Source organism: Nycticebus coucang, chromosome 1 (assembly GCF_027406575.1).
Source record: "Nycticebus coucang isolate mNycCou1 chromosome 1, mNycCou1.pri, whole genome shotgun sequence".
Classification (NCBI taxonomy): Eukaryota; Metazoa; Chordata; class Mammalia; order Primates; family Lorisidae; genus Nycticebus; species Nycticebus coucang.
The window spans coordinates 159,958,843-159,980,683 of record NC_069780.1 but is presented as its reverse complement, the minus strand read 5'-3'; the positions used below and the strand labels follow the sequence as shown (position 1 = coordinate 159,980,683).

The 21,841-nt window shown below is 39.0% G+C and overlaps 1 protein-coding gene across 2 annotated transcripts in view; it reads right to left on the bottom strand.

Annotated features, from left to right (window-relative positions):
* Positions 1–10,123: 10,123 nt before the first annotated feature.
* The window catches only part of HMGCS1 (3-hydroxy-3-methylglutaryl-CoA synthase 1), a 29,233-nt gene continuing 17,515 nt past the window's right edge, over positions 10,124–21,841 (bottom strand). For both annotated transcript variants that reach the window (XM_053591343.1, XM_053591338.1), the window contains 8 exons: positions 21,478–21,603; positions 20,704–20,868; positions 19,448–19,613; positions 18,218–18,388; positions 16,713–16,819; positions 15,158–15,283; positions 14,773–14,936; positions 10,124–11,893 (listed from right to left, as the gene is read on the bottom strand). In XM_053591343.1, the coding sequence (XP_053447318.1) occupies positions 11,804–11,893; positions 14,773–14,936; positions 15,158–15,283; positions 16,713–16,819; positions 18,218–18,388; positions 19,448–19,613; positions 20,704–20,868; positions 21,478–21,603 (1,115 nt within the window). In that variant the 3' untranslated portion in view covers positions 10,124–11,803. The remainder of the gene's footprint in view (positions 11,894–14,772; positions 14,937–15,157; positions 15,284–16,712; positions 16,820–18,217; positions 18,389–19,447; positions 19,614–20,703; positions 20,869–21,477; positions 21,604–21,841) is intronic.

Here is a 21,841-nt window from a genome sequence, read left to right as displayed (position 1 = left end):
TAAATTAAAAAAAAAAAAAAAGAACCCACCCATCTCAAGGTTCTTTTTTTTTTTGAGACAGAGTCTCACTATGTTGCCCTGGGTAGAGTGCTGTGGCATCATAGCTCACAGCAACCTCCAACTCTTGGGCTTAAGCAAGTCTCTTATCTCAGCCGCTTGAGTAGCTGGGACTACAGGGACCTGCCACAACGCCCAGCTATTTTTGCTGTTGTAGCTGTCATTATTGTTTAGCAGGCCTGGGCTAGGTTTGAACCTGCCAGCCCCGGTGTATGTGGCCAGTGTCCTACTAACTGAACTACAGGTGCCAAGCCCATCTCAAGGTTCTTAGCCTTAATAATGTCTGCTTTTGACATGTAATATATTTATAGATTTCAAAAATGGGTATCTTTTGTTAGGGCTTGGGGCATCATTCTACCTATTACAAATAAGCTTTTTGTCACCTGGAAAATGGACCTGCTCCAATCTCATCCTTTCTAGGACCATTCTGGGTAACAACTGCCTTATTCTCTAGCCTGGATTCTCAAAAAAACAGAGCCTGAGATAAAAGCTCATATGCTAGTAATGTACTTGGGAAATGACATCAGGGTACAAGAGTGATGCACAGGAGTGAAATAAAAGAGGAAAGGCAACATAAGAATGTTATTTTCGGGCGGCACTTGTGGCTCAGTGAGTAGGGCGCCGGCCCCATATGCCGAGAGTGGTGGGTTCAAACCCAGCCCCAGCCAAACTGCAACAACAACAACAACAACAACAAAAATAGCCGGGCGTTGTGGCGGGCGCCTGTAGTCCCAGCTGCTCGGGAGGCTGAGGGCTGAGGCAAGGAATCACATAAGCCCAAGAGCTGGAGGTTGCTGTGAGCCGTGTGACGCCACAGCACTCTACCGAGGGCAGTAAAATGAAACTCTGTCTCTACGAAAAAAAAAAAAAAGAATGTTATTTTCGAATTGGCCACAGGCCACTGCTAAATGATTCTGTAGCATCTTCTGAGAGATTTATGAAATGCCTTTCAAAACTGTCCAGGAGATGAAAGCAGTAAGCACTTATCCACTAGCAACTTTCCACCATTGGTCCATGGGCATTTAACTCCTCTGTACTTCTGGGTTGTGAAATTGTACCAAGAGTTCAGTAGGGATTTCGTCTCAGAGAGGGCAAAGTGAAAGATATATAGCAAGGTTCCCAAGGGAGGTGCCATCATATTTTCTGAAAATCTGGTCAAACACCATAGAATTGGTTGCTACACATAAAAAAAAAAAAAAAAAAAATTGGTTGCCACAGCAGCATTGGAGTAGAAGACAGGGCAGAAAAGACCCAAAGTGGAGGTCAAAGTTTCCAATGCACACAAATCAAAGGCTTTACAACTGGAAAAACTTGGTGTGTTTGCAGAATGGAAGAGAAGGCAAAGAGAATGAAAATATATGCAGCCTTGGTGAGTGTGTACTGAGCTTTAGCAGGCAAGGACCAAATCCCACAGCAGTCTGTAAGCCCAAATAAGGAATTTGATACATAGAATGAAAAGTGCTTAGTACTGAGTATGGTAGTCCAGAAAATGCATTGTTCATATTATAAACTAGAACACTGATATATAAACCATCTGAGAATTTATAGCCCTAATCTTTAGTGTCAAATTATTGCCTTTTTTATAAAGATAATTTGGGGAAGAGAAAAAAAAAAGCACAGGTCCACTAATTTCTCCCATCACCAATTAAGAAAAAATGAGGAATCTATGATTTAAATGAGCAATTGCTAGAATTTTTAAAGGGTTCACTGTCATGTCAAGAATGCATAGCTTTTGGGCAGTGCCTGTGGCTCAGTGGGTAGGGTGCCGGCCCCATATACCAAGGGTGGCGGGTTCAAACCCAGCCGGGGCCAAACTGCAATAAAAAATAGCCGGGCGTTGTAGCAGGTGCCTATAGTCCCAGCAACTTGGGAGGCTGAGGCAAGAGAATCACTTAAGCCCAGGAGTTGGAGGGTGCTGTGAGCTGTGATGCCATAGCACTCTACCCAGGGCAACAGCTTGAGGCTCTGTCTAAAAAAAAAAAAAAAAGAATAAAATATTAGTAGGAGAAAAAGTTAAGTGCACAAATAGAGAAAACACACATTCCATAAAGAAGAAAGGAGAGAATACTTAAAGCTGTTAGGATCCTAGAATCTGCAAGTTAAAGTAACCTTAGAGAGAATACTGACCTCTAATTGACCTAAAAAATAATTACTAAGTACCAAATCCACACGACATGATGTTAAATTATGAGCTAATTAATATTAGAAAATATATGATCTGGTTTAATTTCTAATTCACAGAATCCTAAGAGTCAATAGGACTCCTAAGGGACTACCTAATCCAGTCCTACTGCCAATGTAATATTGGGATCACTAGCTACACAGGAGGGCCTCTTAGACTGTAGGTGGTAGCTGGTAGTAGGCAGGTCTGTATTTGCCATAAATTTTGCTTTTATTATTTGCAGAAGTAACCTAATAAATAATAAATGGCCAACCCTTAGTCTTAGGTTTTTTTAGGAAAACAGTGACTCGCTTTAGAAATATCTGTAATTGACTCCATAGAGAAAGATGGCAGCCGAGTAACAGCTTCCTTGCATCTGGGCACTGTGAGTCTGGGGAGATAGGATTCCAGGCATCTCTGGCTGGTGGGAACTGCCTATTATCACTCGTATCAGGATACAGGGAGTCAGCGAGAGACTTCTGGACCCCAAGAGGAGGACTAAAACAGTGGAAAACCGGCAAGTGGTCGCGTGTGTTCAATCCGTCTAAACCCGCCCACAACTGTAAGTTCAGTAGCAGCGAGACTGCAAACCAGAAAGGCCTTACCTGTGAACTGTTATGATGTCCTTGGGCTTGGCACTGAGTTGAACTGCCCTGGGGAAGGCCTGAGCGGGAGTGCGGAGAACTTTGGCCGTTGTCTAGGGCCCCAGTCTGAGCCGCTGAGCCAGACGGAGCTAATAGTGTTTGGCGGTGGGTCACACGGAACCATTGCCAGTGATCTGCCCCGGCAAGCTCTGCCCTCAGGGTCACAGAGCTAGAAACGGGTGGGAGCTGGTAACCCAGCAACCAAGTAGCCTAAGGGTGGGGTCTGAGCCTCCTTGCAGCCCTAACCCTCAGGGGCAGAGGGAGACCAATTTTGGCACACTGGGTAAACGGATAGCCACTTCAGCAGTGATTCCAGCGAGAAAGCTGGGAAAGCTTCTGCTCAGCAAGTTTACAAGTTCAAAGTGCCTTTTAAGTGGGCTGAAGAGAGATTTAGGGTGTCTACCTGCTGGGGTTTGAGAAATCAGCAGCCTCCAGTCGTATCAGAACTGTGACTAACATCTCATACCCCAGAAGACCACGTGTTGCCCAGACAATATTCAATAACATATACAAACTGCTTTGTTTTTGGTTGTGTACTTTTTTCTTTTTTTTTGTTTGTTTTTTTTTTTTGTTTTGTTTATTTAGACGTTGTTGATGTTCTTTTGTTTTTTAATTTCAATCTTTTCCATACAGATCCCTTTTTCTTTCTCAATTTTTCTAGTTTAATTATAATTTCCCATTGCTGCCTTTTTTAATAACTACAACTTCATTTTTGCTAGTGTTTCTACTGCTATCATTTGGTTTTTCACCCAATTGTATCCCCGTAAAGTTTTCTGTTTGCTTGTTTTGGTTTGATTTATAGCATTTTTGTCTTTCCTCTCTACTTGGTGGAGGTGGGGTACTGTGTCTGATCAGGTTAGCAAAGAGCTGCTGACCTCAAGGGAACCACCCAACTGGGCACTCCCAGAGGTGGGTTTTTTTAAGGTTGTGTCAAAGTACCCTACTGTACACCTATATTGCCCTGTCTCCCTCTTTCTGTACCTCTCTTCTTTTTGTCAATATTCCTTATCCCCACTCCCTCTCCTTTCTCTATCTTTCTTTTTTTTCTTATCACTCGGTCCTCCTTTCTTTCATCCCTTTTTTGCTCCTCAACCTTCTCACCCTTCTGGTCCTGTAACCCTTAGTCCACAGGCACAAGAACTTAAAGAGCAAGAGGAAGTGAAAGGAAAATTAGGGCAAGGAAACAGATAAATCACTCATGAGGAAGAATCAGCAGAAAACTCCAGGCAACATGAAGAACCAGTCCAGAACAAGCCCGCCAAGGGACCATGAGGTAGCTACTGCAGAGGATTCCACCTATACAGAAATGTTAGGAATGACAGAAAGGGAATTTAGAATACACATGTTGAAAACAATGAAAGAAATGATGGAAACAATGAAGGAAACTGCTAATAAAGTGGAAAATAACCAAAAGGAAATCCAAAAACAGAATCAAATCAGAGATGAACGATATGAAGAATATAAAAAGGATATAGCAGAGCTGAAGGAAATGAAACAGTCAATCAGGGAACTTAAAGATGCAAAGGAAAGTATCAGCAACAGGTTAGACCATGCAGAAGAAAGAATTTCAGAGGTAGAAGACAAAATTTTTGAGATAACTCAGATAGTAAAAGAGGCAGAAAAGAAGAGAGAGAAAGCAGAACGATCACTGTCAGAATTATGGGACTTTATGAAGCGTTCCAACATACGAGTTATAGGATTCCAGAAGGGGAAGAAGAATGCCCCAGAGGAATGGAAGCCATACTAGAGAATATTATAAAAGAAAATTTCCCAAACATCACCAAAGATTCTGACACACTGCTTTCAGAGGGATATCGGACCCCAGGTCGCCTCAACTCTAACCGAGCTTCTCCAAGACACATTGTGATGAACCTGTCCAAAGTCAAGACAAAAGAAAAGATTCTGCAAGCTGCCAGGAGTAAGCGCCAGTTGACCTACAGGGGCAAATCCATCAGAGTGACTGCAGACTTCTCTAATGAAACTTTCCAAGCAAGAAGACAATGGTCATCTACCTTTAATCTACTTAAACAGAACAATTTTCAGCCCAGAATTCTGTACCCTGCTAAGCTAAGCTTCAAAATTGATGGAGAAATCAAATCATTTACGGATATACAAACATTGAGGAAATTCGCCACAACAAGACCAGCTCTACAGGAAATACTTCAACCTGTTCTGCACACTGACCACCACAATGGATCAGCAGCAAAGTAAGAACTCAGAAATCAAAGGACAGAACCTAACCTCCACACTGATGCAAAAGATAAAACTAAGCAATGGACTCTCACAAAATAAGACAAATAGAATACTACCACACTTATCAATTATCTCCATAAATGTTAATGGCTTGAATTCCCCACTGAAGAGACATAGATTGGCTGACTGGATTAAAAAACACAAGCCATCCATTTGCTGTCTGCAAGAAACACACCTGGCTTCAAAAGACAAATTAAAGCTCCGAGTCAAGGGTTGGAAGACAATTTTTCAGGCGAATGGAATTCAGAAGAAAAGAGGAGTTGCAATCTTATTTTCAGATACATGTGGATTTAAAGCAACTAAAGTCAAAAAAGACAAAGATGGTCACTTTATATTGGTCAAGGGAAAACTACAACAAGAAGACATTTCAATTCTAAATATTTATGCACCCAATTTAAATGCTCCCAGATTCTTGAAGCAGACCTTACTCAGTCTGAGCAATATGATATCTGATAATACCATCATAACAGGGGACTTTAACACACCTCTTACAGAGCTTGACAGATCCTCTAAACAGAAATTAAACAAAGATATAAGAGATTTAAATGAGACCTTAGACCAACTATGCTTGATAGACGCATATAGAACACTCCACCCCAAAGACAAAGAATATACATTCTTCTCATCACCCCATGGAACATTCTCCAAAATTCATCATATCCTGGGACACAAAACAAATATCAACAGAATCAAAAGAATTGAAATTTTACCTTGTATCTTCTCAGACCATAAGGCACTAAAGGTGGAACTCAACTCTAACAAAAATGCTCAACCCCACCCAAAGGCATGGAAATTAAACAATCTTCTGTTGAATAACAGATGGGTGCAGGAAGAAATCAAACAAGAAATCATTAACTTCCTTGAGGATAACAACAATGAAGACACAAGCTACCAAAACCTATGGGAGACTGCAAAAGCAGTTTTGAGAGGAAAATTCATCGCTTTAGATGCCTACATTCGAAAAACAGAAAGAGAGCACATCAACAATCTCACAAGAGATCTTATGGAATTGGAAAAAGAAGAACAATCTAAGCCTAAACTCAGTAGAAGAAAAGAAATATCCAAAATCAAATCAGAGATCAATGAAATTGAAAACAAAAGAATCATTCAGAAAATTAATGAAACAAGGAGTTGGTTTTTTGAAAAAATAAATAAAATAGATAAACCATTGGCCAGACTAACTAGAAATAGAAAAGTAAAATCTCTAGTAACCTCAATCAGAAACGATAAAGGGGAAATAACAACTGATCCCACAGAGATACAAGAGATCATCTCTGAATACTACCAGAAACTCTATGCCCAGAAATTTGACAATGTGAAGGAAATGGATCAATATTTGGAATCACACCCTCTCCCTAGACTTAGCCAGGAAGAAATAGACCTCCTGAACAGACCAATTTCAAGCACTGAGATCAAAGAAACAATAAAAAAGCTTCCAACTAAAAAATGCCCTGGTCCAGATGGCTTCACTCCAGAATTCTATCAAACCTTCAAGGAAGAGCTTATTCCTGTACTGCAGAAATTATTCCAAAAAACTGAGGAAGAAGGAATCTTCCCCAACACATTCTATGAAGCAAACATCACCCTGATACCAAAACCAGGAAAAGACCCAAACAAAAAGGAGAATTTCAGACCAATCTCACTCATGAATATAGACGGAAAAATTCTCAACAAAATCCTAGCCAATAGATTACAGCTTATCATCAAAAAAGTCATTCATCATGATCAAGTAGGCTTCATCCCAGGGAAGCAAGGCTGGTTTAACATACGCAAGTCCATAAACGTTATCCACCATATTAACAGAGGCAAAAATAAAGATCACATGATCCTCTCAATAGATGCAGAAAAAGCATTTGATAAAATCCAGCATCCTTTTCTAATTAGAACACTGAAGAGTATAGGCATAGGTGGCACATTTCTAAAACTGATTGAAGCTATCTATGACAAACCCACAGCCAATATTTTACTGAATGGAGTAAAACTGAAAGCTTTTCCTCTTAGAACTGGAACCAGACAAGGTTGTCCTCTGTCACCTTTACTATTCAACGTAGTGCTGGAAGTTCTAGCCAATACAATTAGGCAAGACAAGGAAATAAAGGGAATCCAAATGGGAGCAGAGGAGGTCAAACTCTCCCTCTTTGCTGATGACATGATCTTATACTTAGAGAACCCCAAAGACTCAACCACAAGACTCCTAGAAGTCATCAAAAAATACAGTAATGTTTCAGGATATAAAATCAATGTCCACAAGTCAGTAGCCTTTGTATACACCAATAACAGTCAAGATGAGAAGCTAATTAAGGACACAACTCCCTTCACCATTGTTTCAAAGAAAATGAAATACCTAGGAATATACCTAACGAAGGAGGTGAAGGACCTCTATAAAGAAAACTATGAACTCCTCAGAAAGAAAATAGCAGAGGATATTAACAAATGGAAGAACATACCATGCTCATGGATGGGAAGAATCAACATTGTTAAAATGTCTATACTTCCCAAAGCAATCTACCTATTCAATGCCATTCCTATCAAAGTACCTACATCGTACTTTCAAGATTTGGAAAAAATGATTCTGCGTTTTGTATGGAACCGGAAAAAACCCCGTATAGCTAAGGCAGTTCTTAGTAACAAAAATAAAGCTGGGGGCATCAGCATACCAGATTTTAGTCTGTACTACAAAGCCGTAGTGCTCAAGACAGCATGGTACTGGCACAAAAACAGAGACATAGACACTTGGAATCGAATTGAACACCAAGAAATGAAACTAACATCTTACAACCACCTAATCTTCGATAAACCAAACAAGAACTTACCTTGGGGGAAAGACTCCCTATTCAATAAATGGTGTTGGGAGAACTGGATGTCTACATGTAAAAGACTGAAACTGGACCCACACCTTTCCCCACTCACAAAAATTGACTCAAGATGGATAAAGGACTTAAATTTAAGGCTTGAAACAATAAAAATCCTCAAAGAAAGCATAGGAAAAACACTGGAAGATATTGGCCTGGGGGAAGACTTCATGAAGAAGACTGCCATGGCAATTGCAACAACAACAAAAGTAAACAAATGGGACTTCATTAAAGTGAAAAGCTTCTGTACAGCTAAGGAGACAATAACCAAAGCAAAGAGACAACCCACACAATGGGAAAGGATATTTGCATATTTTCAATCAGACAAAAGCTTGATAACCAGGATCTATAGAGAACTCAAATTAATCCACATGAAAAAAGCCAACAATCCCGTATATCAATGGGCAAGAGACATGAATAGAACTTTCTCTAAAGAGGACAGACGAATGGCTAACAAACACATGAAAAAATGTTCATCATCTCTATATATTAGAGAAATGCAAATCAAAACATCCCTGAGATATCATCTAACCCCAGTGAGAATGGCCCACATCACAAAATCTCAAAACTGCAGATGCTGGCGTGGATGTGGAGAGAAGGGAACACTTTTACACTGCTGGTGGGACTGCAAACTAGTACAACCTTTCTGGAAGGAAGTATGGAGAAACCTCAAAGCACTCAACCTAGACCTCCCATTCGATCCTGCAATCCCATTACTGGGCATCTACCCAGAAGGAAAGAAATCCTTTTATCATAAGGACACTTGTACTAGACTGTTTATTGCAGCTCAATTTACAATCGCCAAAATGTGGAAACAGCCTAAATGCCCACCAACCCAGGAATGGATTAACAAGCTGTGGTATATGTATACCATGGAATACTATTCAGCCATTAAAAAAAATGGAGACTTTACATCCTTCGTATTAACCTGGATGGACGTGGAAGACATTATTCTTAGTAAAGCATCACAAGATGGAGAAGCATGAATCCTATGTAGTCAATCTTGATATGAGGACAATTAATGACAATTAAGGTTATGGGGGGGGGAAGCAGAAAGAGGGATGGAGGGAGGGGGGTGGGGCCTTAGTGTGTGTCACACTTTATGGGGGCAAGACATGATTGCAAGAGGGACTTTACCTAACAATTGCAATCATTGTAACTGGCTTATTGTACCCTCAATGAATCCCCAACAATAAAAAAAAAAAAAAAGAAAAGAAATATCTGTAATTGTCTATTTTAAATCTCATATAAACTGTATGGATATCGTGTTTGTTTTGTTCTGTTTTTTTGAGACAGAACCTCAAGCTATGGCCCTGGGTAGAGTGTTGTGGCATCACAGCTCACAGCAACCTCCAACTCCTGGGCTCAAGCGATTCTCCTGCCTCCACCTCCCAAGCAAGTGGGACTACAGGTGCCTGCCACAACGTCCGGCTATTTTTTGGTTGCAGCCGTCATTGTTGTTTGACAGGCCCAGGCTGGATTCGAACCTGCTGGCTTGGGTGTATGTGGCTGGCACCTTAGCCACTTGAGCCATAGGCGCTGAACCAATGTTTTATTTATATATTTTTTTTTGAGACAGAGTCTCACTCTGTCATCCTTGGTAGAGTGCCGTAGCATCACAGCTACAGCAACCTCAGACTCTTGAGCTTAAGTGATTCTCCCAAGTAGCTGGGCCTATAGGCACCCACCACAACACCCAGCTATTTTTTGGTTGTAGTTGTCATTGTTGTTTGGCAGGCCTGGGACGGATTGGAACCCACCAGCTCCAGGTATATGGCCGACGCCCTAGCCGCTGCTGAGCTACAGGCACCGAGCCAGACATCATGTATTTATAGGAAGGTTTATACATGCTTACAGTTCAATTTAGGAATTAATATTTTTGTCTAAAATGTAAGAATAGAAATTGTCAGTATAAATTCCTCCATAGGAAGGATTAGCTCCTATTCATACTAGATAAACAGTTCCTTACAGGCAAGACCATATATATTGTACATTTTTTATTTTTGGCTTAATCAGAGTGTCTTGCTTATGTTACATTTCAAGTATTTGTGGAATGATGAGTGAATGAACTAAAATGAAATGAATGCCCACATTTAAAAATGGAGTATTAGCTGATTTCTAGCCTAAATTCACAAAGGAAAAAGAACACTCAAATATCTGAAATATTTCTCTAAAACTTTATTTCAAAGTTATTCACCTCACCATTCATAAGGTGTATGGTTAATGCTTTGTGCCAGTATTACCTGGCCTGCCCATTGCCAGCAATGGACTTTGAGAAAACCCATTTCCTGGCACCCAAAAGTTAAATTACTCTCTTTAAATCATACCAAACTCGCAATACTTGAAAAGTATTACATGCACCATTTTCCCACCATTCTTTAAATCTGAACTTACATTATTAATCTACATCAGTGGATGTTAAAATGAAGTCATTTTAACAAATTATGACTGTACAAATCAAACTACTGCTAGTTAATATTAGACAAAAGTATCTTACACACATTACATATTACCTTGCAATCACAAACATTATATTTCATATTTGTGTATGTTTATTTTAGATAACTGAAACTTCACAGAATTTAACAGCAAATGAAGTTTAAAAAATTTAGTTCTGTACATTAGTTCCAACTATCTGTATTTTACAATCAATAAGGCTCATATCATAGTTCAGCACCAAAAAGATCTACAAAACCGTCTAACCAATTTGATTACTCATCCCATGTATCACGCTTTTTTTTTTTAAGGTCAAAGTCTAAGAAAATGTTTTATAAATCTTACTTCCAGATCGTGAAGTGGAATACTCCCATTGGCTAGTCAGACTGTATAAAAACTTGGCTTGTATGTCCTCATTTTCATTGAACAGATACATTTCCCCCATCAAAAACGGGGAAAAGATCTCTCTTATACCATGAATTCAGTTGCCGGTCTGTAAGTTGAATTTATAACACTGAAGCATCATCAGTAACCTAATAAATGCACTCCTCCATCTTTCTTTTCCATTTTAAATTTATAAAAAGGCAGTCAGAAAAATTTTTCATTTATCTTTTAAAATAAGGTGCAAAGAAGAATTACAAAAACAAACTTCCTCATACACACCTTTGAAATGTCTCAATGTTGTTCAGTACAATCTACCATGAACTGAGAGGCACAGCCAGAGCAACTGCCACAGCTCCCAACACACCGCATTTTCTATCCCTGAAGCCTGCTCAATGGTAGTGTCTCTCTCTCTGTTCAGAGGTCATTACAAAAATTTTTGTCACTGCTGGCCTAGACTTAAAGCAACATTCTAGATTCCAGAACCAATAGTATTACCCCAACTCTTCTTCCTCAAGGTTTACTAACATTAGAAAAAGCTCATGTTTTCAAACAAGGCTGCACATATCACATTTTAAGACATTCCCCAACTAGAAATGTTTTTAAAGAACCACAGGACTTTCAGCAATCTTGCTTGTAAGTATAAAATTCTTACGTGTTTAAAAAATTTACATTGGAGACTAATAAATCTGTTTTCTTCTGACAGAACCACACAATTCATTATATCATGTTTAAAAACTAAACTTCATGCATACAAATGGCCAGAGAGGTATGAAATCTTACAGAGCCCTTAACATCATCATTCAAGCACATATGGCATTGGCTAGACCAAACAGGAAGCATGTCAACAAATTGAGAGAAAGACTTTCCCAAGAACATGATAGCTCTCCAGGCTCCATGTCAGTCACATAAAAATTTAAGCAACAAAATTGTCCCCAGACATCCCATTCTTCCAACCATTCCCATACCCCCACCTTTACCTCACCCCCACACTGAAGTCTTACACCACACAGAATATCTTAATGTTCCCCGTTACTAATGACAGCTGCTTCAGGTTCTGCTGCTGTGGCAGGGAGTCTTGGCACTTTCTTAGCTGGGCTTGGAATATGCTAAAAAAAAAAAAAGTTATTGGCTGTTAAAATTTTTTCCTCCTAAGAATCATGGCAATAATTAAATTTCCTGTAGTGAGACTAATTTTGGAGAGGTTTATGCTAAATGTAAATTATTATTATTATTCTTTTCAGAGACAGAGTCTTACTCTGTTGCCCTCAGTAGAGTACTGTGGCATCATAGCTCACAGCAACCTCCAGCTCCTAGGCTTAGGCAATTCTCTTGCCTCAGCCTCCCGAGTAGCAGGGACTACCAGCGCCCACCACAACATCTGGCTATTTTTTGTTGCAGTTTGGCCGAAGCCAGGTTCGAACCCACCACCCTGGTGCCCCACTCACTAAGCCACAGGTGCCACCCACTAAATGTAAACTCTATATAACTTTTCATGAAGGGAATTAAATATCTATTCCTCAACTTATAGTGAATACTGGGGATGGCAGGTTCAAGCCCACCTCTGGCCAAAACTGAAAAAAAAAAAAAAAAAGTTATGGTGAATTATACAATTATCCACATAGCAAGAGAGAGGAAGGCCACAGAGACCCACCATAGGTAGCATTTTACTTGTTACCTCTTATATTTGCAACTCAAATATAGGTGCCTTGACTTGCTACTTATTGGTATAAATAGTAACACCAAGGAACAAGACTATACATTTACCCAAGTTGTGATAAGCAGATAACATAAATAACCCTAAGGTTATAAACCTTGAAACCTGGCTTTATCACTTATAAGCTATGATCATGGGCAAGTAATTTAATTTCTTGGAGGCTCATCTCCAAAATGAGCCTCCTCGAGGTATCATTTATAAACCTCGAGGAAGGTTCCGTAAGGATCAAGTAAAAAAATGTTAAGAAAAAAGTGTCTAGCAGGTAATAGGAATTCCAGTCCTAGCTATGACTGTTACTTCTTGACAATGTGGAGAGGTCATTAAATATGAAATGTCCTATTTCAAATCAAATTTACTTTATTATATCTCAAACAAGAAGCAGTACACCAGCCCGAACAATAGCGAGACCTCGTCTCTAATAATAGCTAGGTGTTGTGGCAGGAACCTCTAGTCCCAGCTACTTGGAGACAAGAGAATTGTTTGAGCCCAAGTGTTTGAGGTTGCTGTGAGCTATGATGCCACAAAGGAGACTCTGCCTCACAAAAACAAAAAAAAGCAGTACAAGCAAATATGCGCCTTAACTATCGACGTAGTTTTGCCATCTTATTTTTTTTTTTTGGCCAGGGCTGGGTTTGAATCCGCCACCTCAGGCATATGGGGCCGGCGCCCTCCCCCTTTGAGCCACAGGCGTCACCCTAGTTTTGCCATCTTAAGGGTAGCTTAAAGGCAGCAGTCAGGAGAGTAAAATTATGAAAGGTGTTTTCCACAACTTGTTGAGAACTGAGTATTTTTCCTTGTAAGAAGCGGTCCAAAGCCTGGAAGAAATGGTAGTCAGTTGGTGCAAGGTCTGGTGAATACAGTGGAGGACAGAGTTTCTAAGTCCAGCTTTTATAGTGTAAGCAGCATTGTTTGTGACATGTGGTCAAGCATTGTCTTGCAAGAGGACTGGCCTGTCTCTATTAACTAATCTTGGCTGCTTTATTGCAAGCATCGTCATTATTTCATCCAATTGGTTGCAGTAGACATCTGCTGTAATTGACTGACCAGGTTTCGTGAGGCTGTATATAGTGAATAATATCAGTGCTGCACCACTAAGCTAACACACTCTTAGCTTTTTTGATGAATATTCAGTTTTGGATTGTGCTTTGGCCCTTCACTTTCATCCAACTGTTGTGCCAAATGCTTACAATTGTCAAAAAGAATCCATTTTTCATCACATGTAATGAGGTGTAGAGATGGTTTGCCTTTATGTCACGACAGCAAAGAAAGGCCAGCTTTGAGATGATTTCTCTTCTAACACTCAATTTTTAATTCATGTGAAACCCATGTGGAACCCGTCTATCCAGCTTTTTTTAGCTTGCCGATTTGTTTCAAATGGTCCATTACTATTGGAATAGTAACATCAAACCTTGTTGCTAATTTAATTGACCCATAGGTTGAGATAGACTCACTTCCACTATAGCCTTACATGGCTCCTTTTCAAGATTAAAATCATCAGAACAGAACTTCTCAAACCAGAGATATACCATCAACTAAACTTTTGATTCAAAATTGGACATTTCATATTTAATGACTCATTAGCCACATTCTTCTCATTTTACTGCTATTTCCAGCTGTCTGCTGCATTGTTCCATGATGAACTCACATTCAAAAATAACATGAATTTTTGACTTAGCCATGGTTTCATAAAAATTGCTGTGAAAAAAAGTCTGAAAAATAGGCTTGTAGCTCTGTCTCCAAAAATAAAAAATTGAAAAATAATCACAAGCCAAAATATGCTTGTGAAAGAAGGATGCACCTTCACAATAAAAATAAAACAAGATGTGTCAAAGTGAAATATCAGAGATCAACTGTCAAACTTAGTACTTAAGGAAATTGGATTATTTCATACTTAATAACCTTAATAGATTTTGACCATGGTCTGAGATAAGACGTGAGGGGCTCAACACCACGCCTGCCCTCTTTCTCTCACCAAGACACACACCACAAATGAGGCTTCTCTCTTAGTCTTTCTATAAATTCTGATCTTATTAATAAAATCTAGTATTTACTGTTCACTTTTTAAATGCTAGTACTTCAAATGCAAAGAAATACTTTCTGCAACTATGGGACAGCTGAAATCTAATCCCAGAGCCCTTTCTCTGAATTTTTCTGCCTTACTGACTTTCCTTGAGTTGCTAAATCTCACTTAGGTCTCCTAACCCTGAGCTCTGGGGATCGAAACTTTCTACGCTGCCAAAGAATAAGATGAACACAGTGAGCTTTATTCACCTCAGTTGCTGTGTTTGAATGCACAAGTCCCACTCCTTCATCCAAAGTGTCATCATTTGGAGATGGACGCCGAGCGTAAGTTCTTCTGTGCTTTTCATCGACTCTAACTAGGTACCATGTTCCTCCAAAGAGTGAATCTATAGAACCCTGGGGAATATAGTTGACTACAGGAAAAGCAGAGAATATCTAAAATTAGTTATGACATAGAACTCATCTGGTAATAAAACTAAAGAAGTTTCATATATCCATATATTCAATTTTCACTGGCATCAGATTAGTACTGAATAAAGCCTTGATATCCTTATCGCATATCTAATATTTTTATTGTTACTGCAGCCCTCAGATAAACTTTTGGCTTTACGTAAACACAATTTAATATTTTTACCCAAATGATGGGTGTCCTCTCTGAGCTTCATGGTTTCAGCAAAGATATCTGGTGCCACACAAGTTCTTGAGTCCAGCCTTGATTTAAGATCACACAAACTTGCTGTTATCTTATCAAGAGCAGACCCTAAAATAGTAAATAATTCCAACATTAAAAACCTGAACAAAATCTTATGCCCAAAAAAAGCCTAAATAAAATGTTGCCAAATGAAAAAAAAAAAGAAAACAAACCAACCTTTCACTTCTTTTAGATCTACCAGCTATTTTTTAGTTAAAAGATGGTATCTATTTAACAAACTTCCTATGACTTCTGACTAGACATTTTTTTGTTACTGGCCAGCAGACAAGTCAGGAGATAAGAGTTTGAAACTATAGGCTAGGGCGCTGGCCACATACATAAGGGCTGGTGGGTTCGAACCCAGCCCAGGCCTGCCAAACAAAGTGACAACTACAACAAAAAAATAGCTGGGCACTGTGGCGGGCGCCTGTACTCCCAGCTGCTTGGGAGCCTGAGGCAAGAGAATTATTTAAGCCCAAGAGTTTGAGGTTGCTGTGAGCTGTAACGTTACAGCACTCTACCTTGGGTGAGACTCTGTCTCAAAAAAAAGGCAAAGTTTTCATCAGTTTTTCTCTACGTTTTTGTTCCCTCTTACTCAGGAAAGGCACAAAAGTTTCCTTAAATATAGGCAAGACTATAAACCTATAAAAACTAGATAACTTGGCTGGGTGCAGTGGCTCACCCCTAGCACTATAATCCAAGCATCTCTATTAGAAGTAGAAAAACTAGTTGGGTGTTGTGGCAGGTGCCTGTATAGTTCTAGCTAATGGGGTGGCTGAGGTAAGAGGATTGTTAGAACCCAGGAGTTTGATGTTACTGGGAACTATGACACCATAGCACTCTACCCAGGGCTATAGTGTGAGACTCTATCTCAAAAAAGATTTTAAAAATTATATAACTTAATCCTACTTTTTATTCTATTAGGGCAGATTTAAGTATAGCAGGAGTGTCAAACCTTTGTTTTCTCTGTTGCACATTGGAAGAATAAGAGTTGTCTTAGGCCACACATTAAATATAAAAACACTAACAAAGGGTGGCACCTGTGGCTCAGTCGGTAAGGCGCTGGCCCCATATACCGAGGGTGATGGGTTCAAACCCGGCCCCGGCTAAACTGCAACCAAAAAATAGCTGGGCATTGTGGCGGGCGCCTGTAGTCCCAGCTACTTGGGAGGCTGAGGCAAGAGAATCACTTAAGCCCAGGAGTTGGAGGTTGCTGTGAGCTGTGTGATGCCATGGCACTCTACCAAGGGCCATAAAGTGAGACTCTGTCTCTACAAAAAAAAAAAAAAAACACTAACAAAAGTTGATTGGCAAAAAAAAAAAAACCGGTCCATTCATACTTTTCCTGGTATCTGACACCACGGAACTTTTGGAAGTAATGATAATTAAAATATAATCATCTATGGGACAGATTGAAATGTTCACTTGAGAAGCCCACTAAATTAACATCATCATAGTACGTTCTCTATACCTCCTTGTTGAAAGACTTAGCACTTACCTGGTGTGGCGTCTTGTGTAACTTTAAGAGAGTACAGGGTGGCAGCCAAGCCAGAACCATAGGAGAACACTCCAATCCTCTTCCCGGCCAGTTGCTGAGGGGAGTACCTCGGTAGGGTGCAGAAATAGTTAAGAGCTGAACTGATCTAAAAGCTACACTATATAGGAAGCCATACAAGTAGGAATAAAAATTCAAACTATAGGGTGGTGCCTGTGGCTCAAAGGGGTAGGACGCCAGCCCCATATGCTAGAGGTAGAGGGTTCAAACCCAGCCCCGGCCAAAAACAGCAAGAAAAAAAAAGAAAAAATTCAAACTATAGGTTAAAGTAGAGATCCAATTTCAAGTTGTAATATTACAATAAGCTCACTGAAAATAAAGAGTTTTTATCTTTTGGGGAATGATGGGGATTATGAAAATTATACCACAACATAAGTTACTTCATCAACCAGGGATTTTTTTTTCCTTCTTTTTTTTTTAATTTAAGATTAATATAAAGGTACAAATGTTTAAGTTACATTGTTTTTATTTCTAAGGTAAAGTTCAAGTTGTAGTTGAGCCCTTTACCCAGGGGGTTTGCTGAATATCCTGACATTATGCACATTAGGTGAGAAATTGCCAATCACCCTCCCTCCTCCCCTTCCCCCTCCCCCTCACTAGAATATACTTGTGCATCATTCAGGGATTTATGGTTCAACTGTAGGCTAAGAATAATAAAACCAAGGTTGGGCATGGTGGGTCATGCCTGTGATCCCAGCACTCTGGGAGACCAAGGCAGGTGGATTGCTTTAGCTCACGAGTTCGAAACCAGCCGGAGCAAGAGTGAAAACACCCACCCCACCCCATCTCTAAAAAAAAAGGCAACACCTGTGGCTCAGTGAGTAGGGCACCGGCTCCATATACCAAGGGTGTCAGGTTCAACCTGGCCCCGGCCAAACTGCAACAAAAAATAGCTGGACATTGTGGCGGGCTCCTGTAGTCCCAGCTACTTGGGAGGCTGAGTGTAATCGCCTACGCCCAAGAGCTGGAGGTTGCTGTGAGCTGTGATGCCACAGCACTCTACTGAGGGCGACAGGGTGAGTCTCTGTCTCTAAAAAAGAAAAAGAAAAAAAAAAATAAAGACTGGGCGTTGTGCTGGGCAACTGTAGTCCCAGCTACTTGGAAGGCTGAGGCAAAAGCTTGAGCTCAAGAGTTTGAGCTTGCTGTGAGCTGTGACACCATGGCAATCTACCAGAGGCAAGAAAGTGAGACTCTGTCTCAAAAAAAAAAAAAAAAAAAGGATAATAAAACCATTAAAATAGGAGCCAGGAAAGCCAATATGAAATTAATAAATACTGGAAGAAATGTAGCCTCTACCCATATATCCTTCAAGTCAATGAACAATAGCAGATTAAAGAGCCTGAAGACAAGCATTGTGACCTACCAACAATGCACCTGACATGAGATTTGGTCTTAGAAATCTAACCTACTCAAAGAACGGGAGTTAAGTAGGTAAAATGTATACTTACTGTGCTAGAACAGAAGCAAGGGAACCATATACTGAAGATGTATACATATTTCCATTTTGATTTGATACAAGCAAAGATGCCTTTGTTTTCTGATTAAAGAGTTCAGAACTAGCCTTCATAAATGCCTTTTCCACATCTCTATCAAAGTAGGTATCTTCTAATTTAACATCTCTGAAAGAGTTACCAAAAAGACAATTTTATGGTGTTCAAAGCCTATGTTTTTATTACATTAAGATAGTGGATCTAATTAATATTCAAATATATAAATATGTATGATTCTGTTTTCTCATTTATTAAAAGCCAAGTAACAGGCTCAACGCCTGGAGCTCAGCGGCTAGGGTGCCAGCCACATACACCAGAGCTGGTGGGTTTGAATCCAGCCTGAGCCTGCCAAACAATGACAACTGCAACAAAAAAATAGCCGGGAGTTGTGGCGGGCGCCTGTAGTCCCAGTTATTTGGGAAGCTGAGGCCAGAAAATCACTTAAGCCGAAGAATTTGAGGTTGCTGTGATCTGTGAACCATGGCACTCTACCCAGGGTGACATAGTGAGACTCTGCTCAAAAAAAAAAAAAAAAAAAGCCAAGTAACAGTATGCTAACTGCAAAAGAAGACATAACAGTTTTATATGTGGTCATTATTCTCAAGGATTTTTATAATCAAGTTACGAATACTTGATTCAGTGGGTTAATGGACCCACTAAGGCAAACAGAATACTATTTCAAGTCCATAATAATGTCTACTTAGTTTTTAAAAAGTCATGATACTATAGAAGCCAAATCTTAAAGGTCAAGTAGAATTTTATCAGATGAAAAGGACATAGGCAGAGAGAAACAGAATGAATTTAACATGAATAGCATGTTAAGGAGCCTAAAAAGAAAAACATGGGTGAGTATGAAAGTGGACTTTAACAGTGCTGTGTGCAGGATGGCTAGAAAGGGCCTGTTGTGAATATAGGCACTTGTGTAGTTATTTTATCGTGGTGACAACTGGAACAGAGATAAAAGGAGGAAATCAGAAAATCTTAGTAGAAGTCACTAAAGAATTCACATGATTAAGTAAGCTACCACCTCGCTCACACTCAGTTCCTTAACAATTGACCTACATAGATTAGACCAGATGACTTCTAAGATCCTTTTGACTCTAAAATTTCCAGATTTGTATAAATAATTGAACAGATATAAAAATGTTCTAATATAGAAAGGGAAAAAGCCATAGTAGCTCCTCTTACCCAAAAGCTTCCAGACCACTATAGATACTATTTTTATCTCTGTTCTGATCATTAAGGAAGTCATTCAGCAACATCCGAGCTAGAGATTTCTGAACCAGTTTACAGTATGGTGAGTGAAAGATCATGAAGCCAAAATCATTCAAGGTAAAATCTTTATCATTTCCCTCTGAAAGACAAAAGAGAAGTCTAAGGAAACTATGAAATTCTTACAAGTCATAAAACTTTTAAGTCTGAATTTAGAACAAGGCTAGGATGTTTTTATCTCCTTAAACAGCAACCCAAAATGCACTGTATAATAAAATTTCTCTGTAGTTTAAACATATAAAAGACATCTAGAGATGAATCAATATATACTACAACATCACTGATTTTAAAATTTAGGAGTCATAACATATTAGAAGTTTATGTATATTCAATCTAGTGGTTTGCACAAGTGTATTTTTTTAATAAAGTATTATAAAAAAGTTAAATAAAGTAGAAAAATAGCAAACTACATAACTTATAGCATGGATAAGTAATTTCATGCCACTTTCATTTCAGTTTAGTACATATACACAATGAAAAATGTACATCTTAATTGTGGGGCTTAATAAAAAGTTAGAAAAATCACTGTCATGATAATACATACTAACAAATAGTATGACATTTTACATACTGGAAGACTGTTTCTTATCCAGAGCCACTATGTTCCTTAATACTTGTTATTAAATATTATTTTTAACCCTTTCTCACAACCTCTAAAAAGCAAATTGGACTATGTAAAAAATATACTTTATATGATACCATGTACTGTAATAGCATTAATTCAACTACTATCTTTTTCAATGCTTTAAGAATTTTTTCAGGGTTAAAGACTGAGATTAATAATAACAATGAAAAAGAAAACAATTCATTGGCCAAAAATAAAGAGATTATTGGTAAAGGAGGAATCATCTTATTGTATATTCTGTATAGTTTTCTCTGAATCACAGTTGTAAACTAAAACTTTGTTAAAATACCTCTCTCAAAAGATGAACAAAATTCAAGCTACTTTTACTCCACTTTGATTTTCTTACATGGGGTAAATCAATCTAAGCATTTTTGCAGCGATATACCTCATTTTCAAAAGTTACCTCTTCTAAATTCCATATCCCCAGAAACCATGGAAAAATGTTGTTTGGTAGATGAACGAAGGATGCCTTTTTCACCAAAGACGCCTAGGACAGTGCACTGCCTTCCAGAGATACCAAAAACCAAGGAAAATGGGTAAAACTCACCTTTCTGCCACTTGCTATGGATCTTTTTGCAGTAGACAGAATAGCAGCGGTCTAATGCACTGAGGTAGCACTGTATGGAGAGTTTTCCATCTACTATAGGATATTCGGAGAGCATATCAGGCTTGTAGAAGTCATAGGCATGTTGCATATGTGTCCCACGCAGCCCTATTAGAACCAAAAAGGAAGACGTCTATGTATTTCTTCTGCTTCTTGATGTTTGTAAAATATGTTAGTAAGCATATTGCATTATGTAAGGACCATTCTTGACTATTTAATCAACTCTCACCCCTTATAGCATAGAAATCTCATGGTGAAGCCAATATAATTTTTTATAATTTTATAAAAATATATAAATTTTTTATAATTTTATTTGTTTTCTCAATGCCCAACCTGTCCACAGAAAAAGCCAATATAACTGAAATGAAACATAATAGTATCCACAGAGTCCTGTGACTCCCTATTGATATACAACTTTTCATGCAACTCGCATAAGTCAAAATGGGAGTTCATAGTAGCTCAACTGAACTGAAGACAAATTAAACTTGCCAGTGCCTACGAGCAAGTTACTACATAAGCTGTTACTTAAACCTGATTTTGACCCATTTCATCTCTCTATAATGTAGGGATGACACCACCTACCTTATAAAATTGCTTTAAGTAAGATAATATACATAAAGCACTTAGTAGATAGTGCCTGCCTTTAATGAACACTCAATAAGTGTCCTGTTTCTATTGTGCTACTAAGAAAAAAAAAATGCTTTCCAAAATACTCACCTCGTTCAAAAATTAAAGGAGCATTTGGCCCAATTAGCATAGCCACGGCTCCAACTCCACCTGTAGGTCTAGCATTTCCGGTGGCATATACAGCAATATCTCCTGCAATCACTAGGGCATACCGTCCTGAAAAATAGTTTTTGTTATTTCACAAGGTGAGCAACACTATAAATAAATGTAAAATTCAAGACTATTATACTTTCCCCAGGATATGCTTTCCCTATCTTTGATAAAGAAAGAAAATGTTCTCAGGCTTGACGCCTGTAGCTCAGTGGCTAGGGCGCCAGCCATGTACACCAGAGCTGGTGGGTTCAAATCCAGCCCAGGCCTGCCAAACGACAATGACAATTACAACCAAAAAATA